Raw genomic sequence first — 19,773 nt, forward strand, 5'->3', positions numbered from 1 at the left:
TTTACCTCCACAATTCAAATTCCAAACCTTGCAAAGGAGATCAAGTCAGTCTTTAGGCTCAGCCTACGAGCAAGAAGCGGCAAGAGTGCAGGACACTTCCTAATAACGCTGCGGGACTCGGGTGACAGCAAATTAAAGAAAATCCTTATAAATCCTATCCAAAATGATCAATTTTCACTGACCTGCTATTTTCCTGGACTTGCTGAATAAAATGTATGCCAAATCCATGATCAAAATAAGTTCAACGTAACCGGACTGTGTTCCTTTAACATAGCCTAGCTGTTGAAGGTGACTCCTTCCAAGCAGCCCGTAAGCCAAATAATGGATTTCCTGGCTCTTCTTAGGAATGAATCGATATATTTTAGAATATTTCGCCTCACATCGTTGTACACTTGGGTATTATTTTTGCTAGTAAATATTCCAACTCAAAGCCCGCATCGAATTATCTCTGAACGGCTGGGCATAACTACGAAACCCACACTCGGTTACCACAAAGCTAACCTATTTTTCCTGCCTTCACCTTGGAAGCCAAAAGGGAACGTGGTGTGGCTGGAGGTAGGACAAAGTTCCTCGTTCTTTTCCCAGTTAATGCTTATTGTTGGCGCTAACCGAGAAGACGAGGTTAATATTCCTGCCCAGACCGTAGTGGCCGGAGCGCCGGTCTGGTTACAAAAGCCGCCGGACCGTCCCCAGCGCCCACACGGCTGGCTGGCGGCGCAGTCCCCGACTCCGGCACGCGCGGCTCGGGCCTGGGGCGGGGTGGCGAGGCGGGGTGCTCGGCCGCCGGCAGTGCCAGCGCCCGGCCCGGCCCTCGGCCAGACCCCCTCCTCGCCAGGCCCCCGGGCCGCGCACTCGACCACCGTGCGCTCCCCAGCCTCTGAGGGAGGCGTCCGCCACTTAAAATGGCTTTGGGCGCCTCACCCCCACCTCCCCCGGCAGAAGACGCAGGAAAAGTACGCGGAAAGAAAGAAACTAGGGCTCGCGGCGCGCGCCGAGGCCGCGGCGGAAGCAGGCCCGGCCGGCGCGGGGGTTACCTGGGATCTGCCCATGGTGGGACCGGGGGTGCCGGGACTCATCGCCGGGTGGCTCCTTTGTTGCGCGGCCGCCCAGGCCGGGCTGGCGGCGGCGTACTGGGCGCCCATGTCCTTGCCCAAGCCCATGCCCGCGGCCGCCTGCTGGCCGCCCGCCGCCGCCCCCGCCGCCGCCGCCTGGGACTGGGGCTGCGACGGCGGCGGCGGCGGCGCGCTGGGGCTGCTGTAGTCGGGGTAGCTGCCGCCGTAGCTCCTCATCATGGGGCTGGGCGAGGTGAGCAGCTGGTTGAGGGTCGGGGTGGCCCCCGACGGGTGCTGGTTCTGCCCGGCGAAGCGCTGGAAGCCCCCCGCCGCCGCGCCGGCGGCCGCCTTGCTGAGGCTGGCGGCCCCGCCGCCCCCGGGGCCCATCATCATGCCGCCGCCCTGCTGCCGGGGGGAGCTCAGCACCCCGTACCCCGAGGACGAGCCCCCATAGCCGCCGCCGCCGCCGCCTCCTGCTGCTGCTGCTGCTGCCGCCGCCGCGGCCGCCGCCGCCACAGCTCCCGCTCCCGCTCCCGCTCCTCCTCCTCCTCCTCCTCCTCCTCCTCCGCTGCCTCCTCCTCCTCCGCCGCCGCCGCCGCCGCCGCCGCCCGCGCCGGGCCGGCTGTAGCCCGGATAATGGTTGTACTGGCTGTTGGGGTACCCTTCGTGGGAGTTCTGCAGGGGGTCCATGCTGTTGGGGGCTCCGGCGGCGGCTGAGGCGGAGTGCATCATCCCCATCCCGGGGCTTTGTTGTCCGCCATGTTGATCAAAGCAAGGCCCAGCGCGGCCGCCGGGGCCGCCGCTAGCAGGGGCAGCGCTGCCATAGTAATTATTAAACTCCGAGACGGCTGCGGGGCCGCCGCCGCCGACCCCGGGCACGGCCACCGGCGGCTGCTGCGCGCCCAGGGTGCCCAGGCCCGGGTGCTCGTACCGGCCGCACGCCGGCTCCCCCATCTTGGGCGGTGCGTCGTCCTCGTCGCCCGGCTTGCTCAGCAGAGGCTGGCCAGGGGGGTCGGCCTGGCTGCCCGCGGCACTGTCCTTGGCGCCTCCATGTTGCGGCTGCTCCATGTCGGGACCGGGCTGAGCCGCGCCGCCGCCCGCGTTGCCGAGGCTGCTGTTGTTGGAAATGGGATGTTGTTGCTGCTGCTGCTGTTGCTGCTGCTGCTGCTGCTGTTGCTGCTGCTGCTGCTGGAACTGGTTTAGCTGCTGCTGTAATGCGTGGTGGTGGTGGTGGAGGTGGTGGGCATGGTGGTGCTGGTGGTGGGCATGGTGGTGCTGGTGGTGCTGCTGGTGGGGCGGTGCGGAGGGGGCTTCGCCAACGGTTTTCAGTTTGTGGTTGGGGAGCAGCCCCGTCTCCATGGCCGAGCTCGGGCCCGACGAGGAGGAAGAGGAGGACGCCGCGGAGGAGGAGGAGGACAGCGCGGCGGCGCTTCCACCCTCCTTGAGAGCCGCCTCGGATCCGCCGCTCTTGGCGCTGTTAGTGCTGGCGGCAGCGGCCGCCGCGCTCGAGTTATGGGCCATGTTCAGTTCGTGACGGGGGTGCAGGGGGTGGTGGTGCACACTGTTCAGGCTGCCGCCGTCGCCGCCACCGCCGCCGCCGCCGCCCCCCAGCGTGGGTCCGGGTGCCGCCGCCGCCGCGCCGCGCGCCCCCGTCTCCAGGTCCCGGGCCCCGGGCGCCGGCCGCGGCCCGGGGGGCGCCCGCCGCTCGCCGCTGCCCGCCCGCGCCCGCGCCGCCGCTGCCGCTGTTGCCCGCGCGGCCATGATCGCCGCGGCGTGGCGAGGCCGGGCGGGGGGCGGGGGGAGACAATAAAACCCACTTTTTAGTCCGCGGCCCCTCCTGTGCGCATCCACACGCCCCGACGGGGATCGAGTGAGCCCCCTCCCCCTCCACAGGCCCCGCCGGAGCCGAACCGGGAGTCACGCCTTACGGTCTGGGCCTGTTCCCGCTGTGTGATTTCATGGTGAAAGTTTTGAGTTCAGGTTTAAATGAAACTTTTCTCTTTTCCTCTCTAACCCGGATATGGGTAAATACACGACTGGTTGAGCCTATTGGGCCCAGCATGGCATGAGAGGGAGCCGAGCGAGCCCGAGCAACTATTATCCACTTCTCTCTGATTACTCGTGTGCACTCGCAAAACGCGGACTGGACTCGGTGGGCCGCCGCCGCCCGCCGGGCCCTGCGCCCGCCGCCCGCCCGCCCGCCTGGGCGCAACCTCTCGGGCACCCGGCGGGCCCGAGCCCTAGGGCTTGGGCCCGCTCCGCAGGCGTCCGGAGCGCGGCGGCGTGGGGCGGACGAAGGCTGCACTTTCCCCCTCGTGCCTCCGTCTCCTTGCCAACCGGGCGTTCGCGTGTTTGTTTTCACGTCTAAAAGGAACGATACAAAGGTGGAAAACGAGTCTGACGAGCAGACAAAAGAGGGAGAAGGGCTGGGGAACAAAGTTGTCTGTTGGCCTCAAAGGTTACGTATGAGGAGCCGACGGAGAAAGAAAATATTTGGGCAATCGGTGCAAAAGGACTGTCTCTCCCAGGAGTTACGTAATTTTTCAGTGTTAGCCTCTGTGCCTTGATTTCGGGCCATCAGCATAATTCCCACTTCTTCAAACTGCAAAATTAGGAGAGTTTAAGTGATCGGTAGCCGCATTCGAGGAGCACTGTGCCCTGTACACAGCAAGTACTCAATAAATGCTTATGATTGAATGCACCTGCCCCAAAGATAGTGTTGATATAACTATATTTTAAGCGTCCTTATATATGTATGTAGGCTTATCAGTGAAAACTCAAAGTATTCCCAAAGGAGCGTCTTTCTTACAATGCACATGTCCTCTCTAAAAGGAAAGTATGAAGAGTGGTGTGTTATGCTCCAAACAACTTACACATGGAAATTTAACGGTCATAAATAGCAACAGCTAAGGTTTATCCCATAACTTCATAAACCTATATGACGCTTTTCACCATATTTCAGAGGTTAATGTGCTCAATTAACCCCCTTGATATGAGTTCGTTTCTAGGCAATTTGAAACAAAACTAAAAGAAATACATGTTATGTTTAATAAACATAAGATCAAACATAATATAAATTGGTCCTATCTAATCCTAGAGAAGAAATGTTTCATACTTTGGTCTTTAAAAAATACTATCGTTTTATCACTTTATGATGTCTTAAGTGTTTTTATTGTTAATTTATCACCTAGTAACACCTTGAATTGCTTCAATAGCAGGAATTCTTAACCTAAGCAATGGCTCAGTTGTACTAGTGTGGACTCAGTTTTCGTGGAGAGAAAACATTTGAAACCAGAGCTTTGATGAGGTCACCCTAGCTGAAATATATATGATTTTGGTAGAATGTAGTTTTCTAAAATGATTGCATTCTTCAGCTTTTCAAAAAGACTATTTTAGTTTATTTCAAGTGCAGTAGTTATTTTTGTTTGCTTGACCAAGTGTCAATATGTTATGTGACTAAATAGAAAAGGATAGATGGGAAAAACAGGTGACTAATGGGGGGAGGGAATCAAGTGCATACCCAAGGGTCATTATATAGAGTATAGAAACAACAAATTGCAGTTCTATGCAAGCAGCTGGAAAACAGGGTTATATCATCCTGGGTAAGAGAATAACAGAACTGTAAGATGAATTCATGCCAAATCATTCATCAGTTTTTGCCAAGAGAATACTACATCTTTGTCAGTGGGCCTTTCTGACATTTTTCTTCTGGATTTTCTCCCTTTATACATTCAAATACAGTACATACTAATCATATATATATATATATATATATATATATATATATATAACTACATAAGTTGAATTTTTTAAGTTTTTCATATGCAAATATAAATATATGTTTTGTGTATGTGTGTATAGACATATATTCTAAAATCAATTACATATGTATGCATTTAGACATTTATAGTCAAACTAAATATATACATACAATCATAACAGTACATTTTTTCAAACCAATAAAATATATCCAAGTCAATTCACACAAGTGTAGCCATATTTCTGGCTTATTTTTAAAAACTAATTCTAAAAGGGAAAATGAGTCACCAAGTTCAGTTCTGGCCCATTTCTTCAAAATATTTCATATAGAAAAATGAAACCAAAAAAAAAGGTATATAAGTCAAAATCTCTTTTAATTCCATTTGCTTCAGCAAGTCATCTAGAAGATTGGAACCAAGAGGCTATGAAATAGAGGCCCCAGCACAATGAAATCAGTCTGCTATAAAAGGAGACACATGCCAGTTTCTCCTCCCCAATGGCAGATGCCACACCCTAAAGCAGACAGAAGGCACTGCAGTCTGTAAGAGAAGCACAACACAAAGCCGGCAGGACTTGGTTTTGTCTTTTAAACCACAGAGACTGCTAAAATACCTTTTTAAAAGCATCTTGCTGAAGATATATTTATTCAACCTATACTTTTCAAACACACCTCAGGAAAACAAAATCAAAGCCTCTTACAGTTTCATTTAAAAATCCAGGACTTAATAAACAAAACGGCAATTATTGGGGGCCTGTCAGAAAGTGATGAAATAGGTTCACATTTCACAAAAGCACAATTTGAACTATAGATCATGATTTCTACTGTGTGGCTTGCTTCAATAATCATATATGGCAATTCAACATTTATTTTTTAACTTAAGAAAAAGGTAGTAAAAATCACCGCGTTTATTTTTCGTAATGAATTCCTTATTTTTACACCTCTTGACTAAACTTCAAATCATGATGACAACTTTAATAAGTTACTCCAGCCACAAGAAGCCGCAGAGGTGAAGGGCCGGAAGCTGCCGAGTGGCGGTGCCTACAGCGGACCTCCCACCCACAGGTTGCCCCACGCCCTCGTGTGCAGCCAGAGGATTATCCGTTGTTTTAATTACTTTTGGCTACAAAAAGGGTTTGGGGTTTGTTTTGTTTTTTTTTTAATTATATGAAAAATTAATATTCAAATACTGCTGCTTTTTGAAAAGTTTTAGGGCGCTGAATAAAGGACTGTTGGACTTGCCCACTTCAAGAGGACTGAGCCAATTGATAGTTTAAGAATGCCACAGTTCTGTTCTTTTTGCCTCATCAGAGCCCATCGTACTGTTTGTTTTCAGATTAGTCCCCTTTTACTGTTCTGGTTATTTATTCGATAACTGAAACTATCACGATTCACTACCCATCATATTTCTCAGTATTCTTTACATAATTTGGAAGCAATTTAGAATAAAGCCCTGTCAAGGCTTTACAAATAAGAACTATTAAAGAATAAGGCTTTGGATACTTGCTTTCCTTTTAGATTTATGAGAAATGCGATGAATGGAGCTAATGGGATTTCCCTACTGATCTTGGTCAGGCACTTTAAAAAGCACTAAACAATTGTCCTTTTCACCTCTCTGATTTAGACTTTAGCAGTGAATAACTGAGTTAGTGCAAGATACGGGATATACATTTGATTTGAAACAACTATGCATCTTAACAGTAGCCCATAAGTTTGGGATACAAAACAACTAGGATTTGAAAAAGATCTAGGCAACAGTAATTTAAAAAATTGGGGACTGACGATCAGTAGCACTATTGTACTTAGAAAGAATATGATAGTGGGGATAATAAAACTGAATGGGGAAAACTACACTTACAAAAAAAATTATCTACAATCTATGACATGCCCTGAGAATAAAAAAGATAAGTACTACCTTGATCCTGTTCTCAATAGGGGAGATAACCAATTACCCTAAAACAATACAGGCTGCCCTGACACATCATGAAGGACTTGGCCAGTCAAGAAGCAGGCTCGGACTTCCCACCCAACAGCTTTCCCTGCGGCTGTGTCTTGTTGGCTGCCATCAGTGGGCACCTCGCCGTAATCTTCAACCTCAGATGGCTCTAACATGACCCTGGGAACCCACCATCGTTGGAGCTAGACTTCCAGAATCTTAAGTCAAAGTTAACATTAGACTATTACAATTTCTCTCCAAAATCCCTAGAAAGATAGCAACGCCAGTGAAATAAATGAAGAAACACCTTACTACATTTTAGAACATTGTACTTTTTATCTTCTACCAGACTGTCCACATTTTGAATAATGTGTAATAAATATTTTTATTATAGCCTAGTTGAGAAATGTTCTGTAACTTAGACAAATGTGTGTTCAATGGCATTTCTTTCATTTTCTTCCCAGTATTGTCCTCATTCATTTTGCCATCATCGGAATCACTTATTGAGTACCTATTAGTGTATTTCAATATTCTCTCCTATATCATGTCATATAATCACCTGTTCAGCTTCTGTCACTGATAACCTACTGCTTGGATAAAGGCACCTTATAGATAATGCCACTCTAGTTCCACAGAAATACTAAACTTGGAAAGTAAACATATTTGAGGTCATGTGTAATAATACAAAGGGAAGTCATTTGGAGCGCTAGTCACCTCAATTTTCTGGAAGGATTTCAGTGACGTATCTGAGAGTGTTCTGGGTTTTTTCATATGTGATTAATTGCTCCATAGTACACATAAAGTTCTAAAATAAAATTACTTTTCAAGCACAATAAATTGCAAACAACAATAACTCATGTGTCGATGTATTACATTCATGATTTTTATTTCACCCAGCTTATATTCAATTGCTTTATCTCTAATTCATTAAGAGAATCCATGGGCACCTTTACCAGTAAATTATTGACAGCTGTTGATTATTCTAGGAAGGTGCAAAGGACTTGGTTGTAAGCTTGGTTAAATGGCAATTTCATTGAGGAATTTGCTTATCAATTCCTCTAAAAATGCCCAAGTTGTTAAACATCAATAATTTTTTTCTCTCGCAAACTTAAAGCAGATTTCCACATTGTGACATGTAACTATAGGACTTAAGATGTAGTGGGCTGTATCTGCATCTCTGACCCTCAGATGTCTCCTCTAAAGCCGCACTTATCTCCATGGTGCTGGTGACCTGCTTTCCCGTGGATCATGTGTGAAAGGCTCCCCTCCCAAAGCATAACCCGCAGGAGCAGCCGGGAAGGTCGCCTCCCCATTCATCCGTTCTGTCCTGTGCAAGGCTCTGGCCACAACAGTGAGAAATAAAAAGGAACTTTCCACACTGAGTGTACCTGCTAGGCATTAATCCAAGGATCACACTAATAAATGTGCCATTGTGCAGAGATAACATGCTCTGAAGGAAAGATACAGAATTCTGTGAGGGAAATAAACGAAGAAGCCTGACGGAGGCTGGGGCCTGAGGGAAGGCTTCCCTGAGGAAATGTGGCGTGGGCTGAAAAATGAGGAGAAACCAACCAGGGAAAGAAGGGAAAGGGTGTCCCAGGCAGCAGGAGGCCTGACGGGCTGCGGAGCAGGGTGGGGCAGGCAGCCTGGAAAGGCTGTGGAGGTGGGGGGCCACCACCCAGGCCCAGCAGGCCCAGTTCAATCCGGGCTTGTATTCCAAGAGCAGTACAGAGTAACTGCAGCATTTAAGCAGGGGCTGACAGGATCGGATCTGGGTTGTCACAGGAGCCCACTGGCTGCTGGGAAGAGAGGTGGAGCCACAGCCACCGGAATTAGAATGGGGATCAGGTCCCAGGATGCCAGGCTCCGGCCTCAGGCCAAATGAAGTCCTGGCCATCTTCATTTATTGAGGCTCCTGGTATATTATTATATTAAGAAATAATAAAAAAGGGTCATAAAATTAGTTTATTTTAATGTTTACCTTTTTAAAAATGTATTCTACTTCAGAAATACAATTGCAAGTGTGCTTTTCACAGAATAACTCTAAGATTTATTTATCTTTAGTTAATTCATATGCCCTACAGGCTGTGTGGTCTGTAAATAGATCGTAAATTTAAAAACAATATGATGAACATCTTTTCATCTAATCATTGTATCTCTAGGACTAAATGTATAACCTTACTTGGCAATAACACCAAAGTCTAAATTTGAGACTCTTTGAAAATGGCTCTCCTCATTATCTGTCACAAAGAAGCATGGTCCAAGTGAGAAATGAGAGATGGGGGTGAGTGGGGGCAGGAGGGGCCACAAGGATGGAGTCCACCACTTAAGAATGTGTTCACTGCCCAAGGCTCCCAGCCAAGGAGCTGAGTGGGGGCTGCAATAAGTGGGGCCAGAGCCTTACTTGCCACTCATTGAGTCCTGGCACAGGACTGAGTCCGCTGGAAGAGGGGGGTTGTGGGGGCAGAGCCCCAGAAAGTAGTTTACAGGCTCTCTGCCTCACGTGGAGGGGTGCTGGCTCGGGTAGTAGATGGCCATCAGCTGGGGCTGGTTGGCCGTCAGCTGTAGCCATTGAGCCATTAGCCACTAATATAACTGCTGCGGCTACGAAGGAGAGCCGAGGAGAGTGGAGGAGAGTGAAAGAGAGTCGTCGGTGGGTTGCAGACAAAACGGACAGCAGGTCGCACGTCCAGTGAACCCAGCCTCCAGTGAGACCGTAGTGGTATGACTCCCCTACCTATGGCTCCGTGGGTGTTCCTTTTTGGCCTCACCATATCCTGCGTTCTTGTGTGGGGAGCGGGAGCAGAGACCCCGCAGGCCTCCCTGCACGACAGGGGTCTTTTTCTAATTTGCACAAAGCACCATGCATGCTGGCAGTGGCCCTCTCTGGGAGAGATGGCAAAGTGATAACATGCAAGGACTTGGTCATAGATTAGACATGGGGGTGAGGAAATGGAAGGATCAAGGTCTTGCCTCTCCCTTCATTTTCCTTCCACCTTTTCCTGGCCCAAACCAATGTAAGAAGCAGCTGGAAACCAGCTTTTATCTCTATCATCCCATCCTCTCCACCCTATCTGTCCTACCCAGTTTTCTCTACCCCGCTCCCCCCACATTACCACTGCTCCGACAAGCAAACTCTGCTCATAATAGAATCTTAGACCTAAAGATGGCTTAGATGTTTTAAGAAACTGAGGGCAACTCCTCAAATCCATATAGTGTGAATATTTTGTGGCCTGAGAGCCTTCTCTCTTGCCTTTGGGAGATGATCCGTGGAAAACTCTTTGAAACAAATGAACCCAACGAGTCAAGACAACCAACCCATGAGTTACAACTAGCCCCCTTCCAAGGGCGTCCTCTTTGCCCAGCACCAGGGGTGTCATGTTTGTTGTCACTGACCTGACGGAGGCCTCTGTAGGGTCAGTGTGTCTGTCCATCCCCCGGAGTTAGGCAGTGTGGCTGCCCTGTTCCTTGCCATTTGCCACAACGCAGAGTTATCCTTTGCAGTCCTTGGAAGGGGGCGTGGGACGAAAGCAGAAGCCTGGGCTGGAAAATGCCTGGGCTTGGGCAGTGTCCCTATTTGGCAGCAAGACTTGGCTTTTGGCCACCTTTCCACAGGTGCAAAACTTAGGGCAAAGCACCTCATATGTCTGCAGGAGGAAAAGAGAGCCAGGCCTTGGCAGACGGTGCTCTCAGTGTTTGGAGCACCTCACACACCCCTCTTACTCAGTTCCCTATTCAGGGATAGGCCATAGTCTAGAAAAGAGGAAACTACTTCAGGCCGAAGTAGTTGTATTTAATCAATAAACCAAGCCACATGGAGGCTGCTTTGAGTTTTATAACCATTATTACTCAACATTTACTGTGTTTATCCTGTGCCCAGCACTTTGCATACACAGGGCAAAAAAGCAAGCTGCCTAACCCAACATCTGTTCTCCTCACCTCACCTTTAGTAATAGAAGCCCCAATTTTTAATTGGGCACATGACCACCTGTAAAAGAAAAAAAAGTCTACATTTCCCGGATCCCTTGCAGGTAGGTGTGTCCATGTCCATTTGTTTAAAGGGAGCTGCAGTGCTAGCTTCATTACTATCTGGACTTGATTAATGAGAGAGAAAAATAAACTGTTAAAGCTACTGATTTTTTGTTTTTTTTGCTTCGTTTTATTTTAGAGTTTTTCTTTTTTCTTTTTTTTTAAGTAGGAAACAAAATGTAATACTAATTCGTAGAATGCATTATGATTTCTCATATAATTTTCACAACTATTTGAGAGTTCAGTAAACCTCACAAGCCTTGATTTCCTCCTGTATAAAACCCAGAATAATAGCACCTGCATCACTGGGTTTCTGAGGATTAAATGAAATATCCCTGCAAAGCTCTGAGCACAGTGCCAGGCACAAAGTGTTTGATACAATTCTTTATTAAGGACCTTACACCTCTCTCGCTGGCTTATCAATTCCTGGAGGACAATGCCCCTAGCTTCCATCTCTCTTACATCTTCCACAAGGCCTAGAACAATCCTGCACCCACACAGTGGCCTTGATGCACTTAATTGTCAAGAAAACTTGGTGGCTGAACACAAACGTGCAAATAAAATGACATGTGTTTTCAAATCGTTTCAATGCAGAGAATTGATGATGATGTAGCTTAAGCAACCATCACTTTTTATGTGGCTACTCACTTAAAATAAAGACAGGATTCCTAATTTCTTCTTTTATTGGCTTCAAAGGTCTAGGAAATTTTTCTTAAAAGGTCCATTCTACCTACCGTGTTTCCCCAAAACTAAGATGTATCCAGACCATCAACTCTAATGCATCTTTTGGAGCAAAAATTAATATAAGATCCGGTCATCATATTATATTATGTAAGACCCGGTCTTACATTATAGTAAAATAAGACCGAGTCTTATATTAATTTTTGCTCCAAAAGATGTATTAGAGCTGATGGTCCGGCTCGGTCTTATTTTCAGGGAAACATGGTATTAGGGTAAATAAGTTCTGAGGGCTACTTCTCTCAGAAGCTGTCTGATTTCCCATTTTCCACTCTAGGTAAGACTTTCATGGTTCTTGTTGGCTAAAGGAACATCGTGTGGGCATGGGATTTGTAACTGAAGAGAGTTGTGGAGTTGCTTTGAACCTATTTAAAGCTGGGGCACATCGCAGTAAGTCTTGGTCTGTACTAGTAGAGCATGGCACTTGTTTATAAACAATGTGATTATTAGAGCTGATTCTGTAAAATTGGTTTCCCACTGACCCCAACAGAAACAATGCAAATATTCACCCTTTTCCAAAGCATAGTAAAAACTCCTGTGGTTCTTGAAACTAGACCAAGAATACACGTGGAAAAGCCCATGGATTATTTTAAGTGAACTTATTTTTTAAAATCTCATTAACTTTTCACATATGCTGTTTATTTTTTACATCCTGCACAGGCTGAAAAATTAAAATAGACCAGGCCACTGTGTTTCATTTCGGGACATCATTATAAGGATGACATACACAAACTCTGGGGAGTTCAGAGAAAAACAAAGATGACTAAGGGGGATTTTTAAGATGACTTATGAGAAAAGATTTTTAAAGCTCTGTACTATATGTTCCTTAGCTAAGCAACGCAGGAGGCGAGCCGGAAAACTGCTTGCCACCACATGAGAAGGGTGTCACCTCCTGGGGCCTCCTGATCTATAAAAGCTGGAGTGACATCCAGTTCAACATTTATGGGCTGTGTAAGTTTTCACAATTTTCTTAACTTTATTGTGTAGCAGGATGTATGTGTAACACTAAGTATCTACCATAAATGATTTTTTTATTGGGAAGAATTAAATGAGAGAGTATATGTAAAACATATAACATATTGCCTGGGATTAAATAGGTAAGGTGTGTGTGTGTGTGTGTGTTTTAGTTTCTAAATGGAATAGATGTCAGGTATACTCCACTTAACCCCAAACAGTTCTTCTGCTACCTAATTAAAAATTTCCTATTAAAGATTTATGGATTTATTCCTTTCTCTAAAGGCTTTGAGCCCTGTCAAAATGCAAGCATGCTTCTAATGAGTAATACCTTAAGCTTTTATCAGTCATTTACACCTTATTATGAATATATTTTGCATCCCTTCCTGCAGACCTATTTTGATGCAGAAGAAGAGGAGATGAAGAAGAGGATACGTGCACCAGAGACAAGATGAGCTGACGCAGGAATGACTGCAGTGAATGGGCAGGCTGCGGTGCTGGGACAAGCTCTGTTCTCTGCACAATATCCCTGCGGAAACAGCCCTATGTAGGAATGGTGAGAGTGTGGAAAGGAAAACACACCTAAATATTGAAAAATACTTTTCTTTCCATCCAAACATTTCAGGCGTGTAGATCCTCACTCCATTTCCTAAAGGCTTGGATCTCAGGATTTGTCATTGCTGTGTTACAGCTGACCCTCGGTAGCTCAAGCTAGGCACTGACCTGGGAGAGGGGAAGTAGGGGAATGCAGACTGGGGGTGCTTTTCCAGGCCAAGTTCATCTCATGATCCTGTGGCTGGGGAGGACAGTGGATGATGTGGAGCATCATTTACTTTGGAGGTGGTAATGAAGTGCAGTGAATCTTCCTCACGATCCAAGAATGCTGGTACTAAGACTGGAGGGAAGGAAGAGGTCAAGGGAACCGGTGGCCTCCAGGACCCCCCACCCTACTCATGGGACCATGTGGGTCCCTTTAGATGCATGACAAAGATGGGTGGGTGCATGGAGTTGAGAATTGGCCTCATCAAGGGTAGGTGCATTGGAGACCAAAGAAGGAAGAAAGAAACTAGAAGGGAAGGGGGGAGGGAGAAGAAGAGGGAGGGAGGGGAGGAGAATAACAGACTTCTAGACACAGATAGATACACTGTTACTAGAAACATCACTAGTCTGGAAAAAACAATGTTGCAAGTTGTAATTTATCCTTTGATACATTTATCATTAACTAGGCTAAACCATCTTACTAATGTGAGGTAATTCATGGGAGTCTTAAAATTTTAGGTTCAAGGTTAAAACTGGCTAACCTTCCATGGATAAATTCCCTGGACAGTTGATCCACCTGCCTCCGTTTTATTTCATAATCCCTACCATATTCTGATCTCTAACCTGACCACTGGAGAAGTTTCATCTATGATTTCTAGTGAACTTTTTCCTTCTAGGAAAACCCTCTTGTCTTTTCTTGGCTTTCTGTTTCAATCAATTAGGAAATACATATATTGAAAACTGAAGCATGGTGTTCCGTGACTCTCATTCTACTCCTGCTTATGAAAGCTGTGGTGGGAGGTCAATTTTGATCAGCTAAGGTCTTGTAAATGCCAAGTAAGAATGACAAGACAGAGGGGTGTGGGCAGGGTAGGAGTTTCAATGGCATATGACAGAGTCTTTGACCCGAGAGAAGCACACACTGGCAGAGACTTCAACTTCCTTATCTACAAAAAGAGGCACATGGACCCGCGGCTCTGGTGGACACGCTGCTCTAATGGCTATTTTTCTCTTCCTCTGACTTCTCTGAGACCATTCCAGCCCGCAGCTTCTTCTGTGCTTTCTCTTTTCCTTCACCAGTTTCTCTTCCTCCTAGCCATCAGCCCCTGTGGCCAGCCAGCTCAGTGTGGTGACCCTGCGGACAGCCCTGCCCTGGTCAAGATGGCATCCTTTCTGCCCTGATATATGTTTGCCTGTTCCTCTCTGTGCCTTTGTGCAAATCACTCCCCTGAATGTCCAGCTACTTCCTCCAGTGTCTGGCTCACCACTTGTCTGCGCTGATAAACCCCATTTCTAACTCCTTGCCACACCGGGTTCTCTTATACCTCTCTGCCCTCACACTGGCTACTTTCTATGCTCTTTCCCACTGCTTGGTCAAAAGCGACTATCTTTCAAAAGTCAGCTCAACTGTCACTCCCTTTATGACGCCTTCCTGATCACAGTTCCCACACACCTAGTGGAATAGTCACCTCTGAGCTATGACACCAACTCGTGGCCATCACTGTTTTAGCCCTTATTATATTGTATGTATCTGAGTGCTCCAGGAAGGCACCCTGCATTTTGTATATCCAGGGCCAACGTAAGACCTGGTCCCCCATTAGCATTTGTTGAATAAATGAATGACCTCTGCAAGCCGAGTGATAATAAGGCATGGGACCAATATGGCTGAAACATTCGAGCTTCTCAGACCCTCCCTGAGCAGCCCCGAAGTCCCTATGCGTGAGAATGTATCCTTAGTAATCGATCCATTGTTTTAAGGACGTTAAGCCAAATTCTTCTCATGTCAAGACATTGGCAGTGATTTCAGAAGATCACCTGTGAGAACCATATTACAGCAAGACAAGAGCCAGCCACTCTGCTTACCTGCAGGCACTTCACGGTGGCTGGTGCAGGAATGAGAAAGTGAGACAACCTCCCACCTGCAAAATAACATTCTGCTCTTGGGGCTAAAGGACATCTGACAGCATGAGATTCTCAGGATCCCTACTTAGCAAACGGGGAATTTTGCCTTGGACATCATGAAAGCAAAGTTCTCCGGTCCACGTACCAAGAATCAAAGATCTAGAAACAGCGATCGTGATGCTCCAGTGACCTTCAGCCAGCAGTGTGGGGGAAGATGTCTGTTACAACATGGGCAGAAGAGGACCTTTGTGGAGAGGAGCGTACACAGAACTTTTGACTAGTATGAAGAAAGACTTCGTGACCACTATAGACTTAGGATTGTTTAAAAGGTGCTACAACTGAAATATACTATTGCAAAATCTTTTTCACTAGACTTCCAAAGAGTTCAAGATTATTAAAATTATCAGATATAGATATTCAATATTTCTTTGTACTACCAAAAAAATTATTTGCATGATTGATCTAAAACTAGGTTAATTATAGCTGAGTTGAGACGTATTTTCCAGATACGCTGGTTCAGCTTCTAATTTTTTTATATTCAAGGATAAGATGCCAGCTTTATATGACATGCAATCTCAGTATTATATTATTCTGTCAGGATATGATTTAATTTATTTCTTTTGTTTTAAAAAGGTTTACATTGAAAAGTTTTAAATTGAAAAGTTTTCCCCCAAAACAGAGTTCATTTGGCTTCTGTCAGCTAAAGGAAAAGTGGAAGCAAGACATCCTGTGTATACCTTTCTATATAGTTTTGACTTTTGGATTGTAAATATATGTTCAAAAATAAATAACACTAAATCTGAAAAAAGTCCATTCATTTTCCCCAGCAGGTGTAGACCCCTCTGGCTCAAGGAGCAGTCATCAGCTAATTGGGTGGAGTAGATTCCAAAAGCTCTGGCCAGCTGCTATTGACTGGACATCCATTCCCCTTTGCTGCTGGTTTTCCAGGTATGTGCTGTGCCTCGTAGCTGAGATCACACTTTGTGTTGCCCACTTGGTTCCTGGGATTGGGTACCAGCCCTGAATCCTGCCTGTCACTCTGTCCTTCTGGACCAGCCAGGAGTTCGGATGTGCTCCTACCACTATGGCAGTTTTATCCTTCCCCCCTCCCTTGGCACTGCAGTCTGGTCCCTCAACTCTTGGCTCATTGCTTACAATGGTATTTGATGCTGCCTGCCTGCCTGCCTGGACCACCAGTACTAGAGTAACTGCAAAAACAGTGACAGCCAACAGTAAATGAGGGCTTGCTGTGTGACAGGGCAGGGTGCATAGAGATTCTATGAGGTAGGAACATAAGGGTAGGATGCTGAAAAAATGTAAAGTAAAATGACTTGCTTAAACTCATGCAACCAGTAAATAGAGAATCTGGGATTGAACTCAGGTATGTCTGACTCTAAACTGGGGGTAGGGGGTAGGGGTCTCAAGCTAGTCCACTTTTTAGGCAAGTCCTGTGGCCAGTGGCCATGCTCGCCAGATCCAAGGTGAAGCCTGAACTGCCGTGCCCCCTCCTCATTTCCCAGGCTCAATTTGGTTCTGTCGTTTCTGCCCAACTCAATCGATGGGTCAAACTCCAAGGTCAGACACTGCCAGGCTATTATTCTACACTACTATAGTTACTGCTTCACCCAAACCACACATAGCTATCATTTCCTTAGTTCTCCTAGCTTGGGACTACCAATAATTGGGAATGGGAAATGCTAAATTTATAAAGAAATATATTTACATTTGGTAATAATTTATTAGGTTTTATTCTTCCTTTCCTCATTCTTTCCCCTCCTTCCTTTTTTTCTTCCTTCTTTTTTCTTTCCTTCTATAAGAAAAACTAAAAATTCTTCTAAGGTCTTATAAAAACTGTAACATCTAGAAAATAGATGTTTATATTCTATTGAAAGTCCACTGTGAGAAACGGTCTTACACATTTTGTTATACTGGCAATCTTTTGTTCTATACAGAATTTGTTTTAATAAAGTGTATTCTAAAGGCTTTCTGAAGGAAGCAGGGATAATGAGGGAAATGTTTGGACAATATACTGGGTGAAGTTTTGATGTGATATTTGTGGGGAATATTTTCTATTTTCCCTCCACTTTAGAATTAGATTTTTAAAAACCCTCAAATTAAATAAATTTCAGTACATACATATTGGCAAATCATTTAGAGAAAAACATTATTTGTGCCTCAATAATTTAGAACTAATGATCCTTTGAATAGGGACAAAGCTTAAAGTAAATGTATTCATTGAAAGAGTAATGGAGGATTAAAAATCAGGCACAGACACTCTCCCTACATGCCCAATGGTCTCCCTCAAACACACGTATAAGCTCTCACACCCCCAGATAGACACAGAAACAAATATCATTAGAAAATTGAGAACATAAACATTTAAACAGTATCAGTCCATCAAATTCAAAGATACTTGAACTTAACAGTAACTAGTAAATATAAGGATTGAGGAGAAGAGACGGGAATGGGAAATATTTTTCTATGTAGAAGTATAAAACAACTAATATAGTTGTTTAAGCATAAACCAACTAATATATGTGTTTATTATACAACATAGGACCTTTCCTCATTGACACTATTTGTTGTTCTATTTATTGCATTTACTTAAAGAAATTTTAAAACATTAAAAATATCCATGCTTTCGACTAACTTAGGTTCATTTCCATCATTTAGTCTGAATTGGTGACGTTTCACTATAATGAATTTTAGAGTCAAATAAGCAATGATTTAGAACTTTGTGTGACCTCTCCCCCTGCTTAACATAGACAATTGAGAATAAAATGACTTCTGAACTATACGGTAACATGATACCCTAATCCAGTTTTCATTAAACTTTCTTTTTAACATTGAAATTATTTTATACTATTTCCAAAAGCAAAATTATTTTATATTCATTGTACAAAGTCCAAACAATAAAAGTAAGGCTTTAATAGAAAATTAAAATCATCTGTAATCCCACTCAATGGAGTATATTTATTTAAATGTAGATTTCATTTGGGTGTAAATCAAGACTTCTTCTATAACTTCTGGTTCCAGCAACATGGGGACTGAGGCAGGCACCCTCCTGCAATAAACACATAGATATTTTGGATAAAATATAATAAAATAAAATAAATTGCTAATACACAAATATATTGTGTTTTTAAAAGTAGATAATTAAGCTAAGAAGGAGAAAAGGGACATTCTCTTGGAGCTAGAGCAATAAGCTTGAGCTGATGGAACCAGCACCTAGAGAATGGGAGTTGGGGTATAAACCTCACATGGAAACATGGAAATAAAAGATGCCATTGGGTCCACTCAAGATGCATATCTAGAAGTAAGAAGTTGAATTAAGGGAAAACTCTTGCAAAGTTTCTTAGTCCATAAAAATGGAACTCCAGAAAGGAAAGAAAGCAAAGAATCTTGCAATATTCAAGGCTTTGAGTATGAAGGAAAAAGAAACATCTCTTCTGAGAAATTAAAACCCCAAGCCTGAGGGTGGAATCAAATTTTACACTAGCCTTATAGCACAAGAAGTCTCAGCTGATACACTAACAAAAAATTGGGGCAAGAAAAAGCAAATTTGGTGAAGGACCCAGGAAACTCTGGGACCCTTGCAAAACCAAATGAAAACCCACACTACAGGGCAAATCCATAATCTCGGGTACACAGAGCTCCCATAGGAAAGACCACCACTGCTTAAGATGAGCTCACAATAAAAATTTGCAAACCATTCAAGAAAATGAGGATGAATCAAAGGATTCAATAATCAACAAAATTAGTACCCAAAGAACTATAGATAATTGAACACTCTGAAAGAGACTATAAACATTACTATGTGTACAATGATTAAAGAGGTAAAAGAAGGAATTGAAATAATAATAGAACAAAAGGAAAATATGAGCATTGAATAAGCAGATTTGAAATAGGACCAAATTTGACTTCTGGAAATAAAAGATTGATTTATTCAAATTAAAAACTCAGTGAATAGTTAAATTATCACGTAAAATAGTCACCTGAAAACAGGTATGAATAAATCACCCATAATGCAAAGCAAAAATAACAAGATGTGAATATGAAAGAGAGGTCATGAGATGTGGAAGACAGAATGAGAAGTTCCAATATACTTCCAAGGGGCATTCCAGAAAGAAAGTTGTAGACATTCAAAGAGATAATGGGGGAAGTACAACGCTGCTACAATTCACATATTGTATGATTGTTTTATATGGAAAACCCAAAATTATCCACAGAGAAATTATTAGAATTAATAAAAGAATTTAGCAAGATAGATGCAAATCCATAAACATTTTTCTGGAAATTTGCATTGTTTTCATCTACATTTTCAATCATATTAGCATAAAGTTAATGAAAAGCATTTATTTACCTTTTTAATCCCTGTTAAAACATCTGAATTTGACACTTTTATCAATTTAATATTTATTTGTGCCTTTTCTCTTTTCCTTGACAAGTTTGACCAGAGTTTATCTATTTTGTTACTTTTCAAAGAACAATATTTTACCTTCCTTGAGCCTCTCCATATTTAATATGATTTCTGTTTAATTTACCTATTGTTTATATAATTGTTATTTAATTGGTTTCTGCTCTTATCTTTATAGTGTTTTTTATTCTACTTCCTTTGTGGTTTTTCTGTTATTATTTCTTTTACT

General features: G+C 44.4%; 1 protein-coding gene and 2 long non-coding RNA genes across 16 annotated transcripts in view; 1 reads left to right on the plus strand and 2 right to left on the minus strand.

The window, feature by feature from the left end:
* The window catches only part of ARID1B (AT-rich interaction domain 1B), a 398,476-nt gene extending 395,514 nt beyond the window's left edge, over nucleotides 1-2,962 (minus strand). For all 11 annotated transcript variants that reach the window (XM_074333745.2, XM_074333741.2, XM_088795342.1 and 8 more), the window contains exon 1: nucleotides 1,035-2,962. In XM_074333745.2, the coding sequence (XP_074189846.2) occupies nucleotides 1,035-2,813 (1,779 nt within the window). In that variant the 5' untranslated portion in view covers nucleotides 2,814-2,962. The remainder of the gene's footprint in view (nucleotides 1-1,034) is intronic.
* A 471-nt stretch (nucleotides 2,963-3,433) lies between these two features.
* LOC141571728 (uncharacterized) lies at nucleotides 3,434-17,766 on the plus strand. Of its 4 annotated transcripts, none has more exons than XR_012496807.2 (3): nucleotides 3,434-12,463; nucleotides 12,859-13,022; nucleotides 15,955-17,766. It is a non-coding gene; the product is annotated as an uncharacterized LOC141571728 (long non-coding RNA). The 4 variants fall into 4 exon arrangements; XR_012496808.2 differs by having other exon boundaries at nucleotides 15,958-17,766; XR_012496806.2 differs by lacking the exon at nucleotides 15,955-17,766 and having other exon boundaries at nucleotides 3,434-11,902; nucleotides 12,343-12,463; nucleotides 12,859-13,971.
* Nucleotides 17,767-17,785: 19 nt separating this feature from the next.
* Nucleotides 17,786-19,773, minus strand: part of LOC109456798 (uncharacterized) — a 40,126-nt gene continuing 38,138 nt past the window's right edge. Inside the window, exon 3 of the long non-coding RNA XR_002138921.3 lies at nucleotides 17,786-18,191. This is a non-coding gene — a long non-coding RNA (uncharacterized LOC109456798). The remainder of the gene's footprint in view (nucleotides 18,192-19,773) is intronic.

The sequence above is a fragment of the Rhinolophus sinicus genome, chromosome 2, assembly GCF_057876585.1.
Source record: "Rhinolophus sinicus isolate RSI-liver-muscle chromosome 2, RSI-T2T, whole genome shotgun sequence".
NCBI lineage: Eukaryota > Metazoa > Chordata > Mammalia > Chiroptera > Rhinolophidae > Rhinolophus > Rhinolophus sinicus.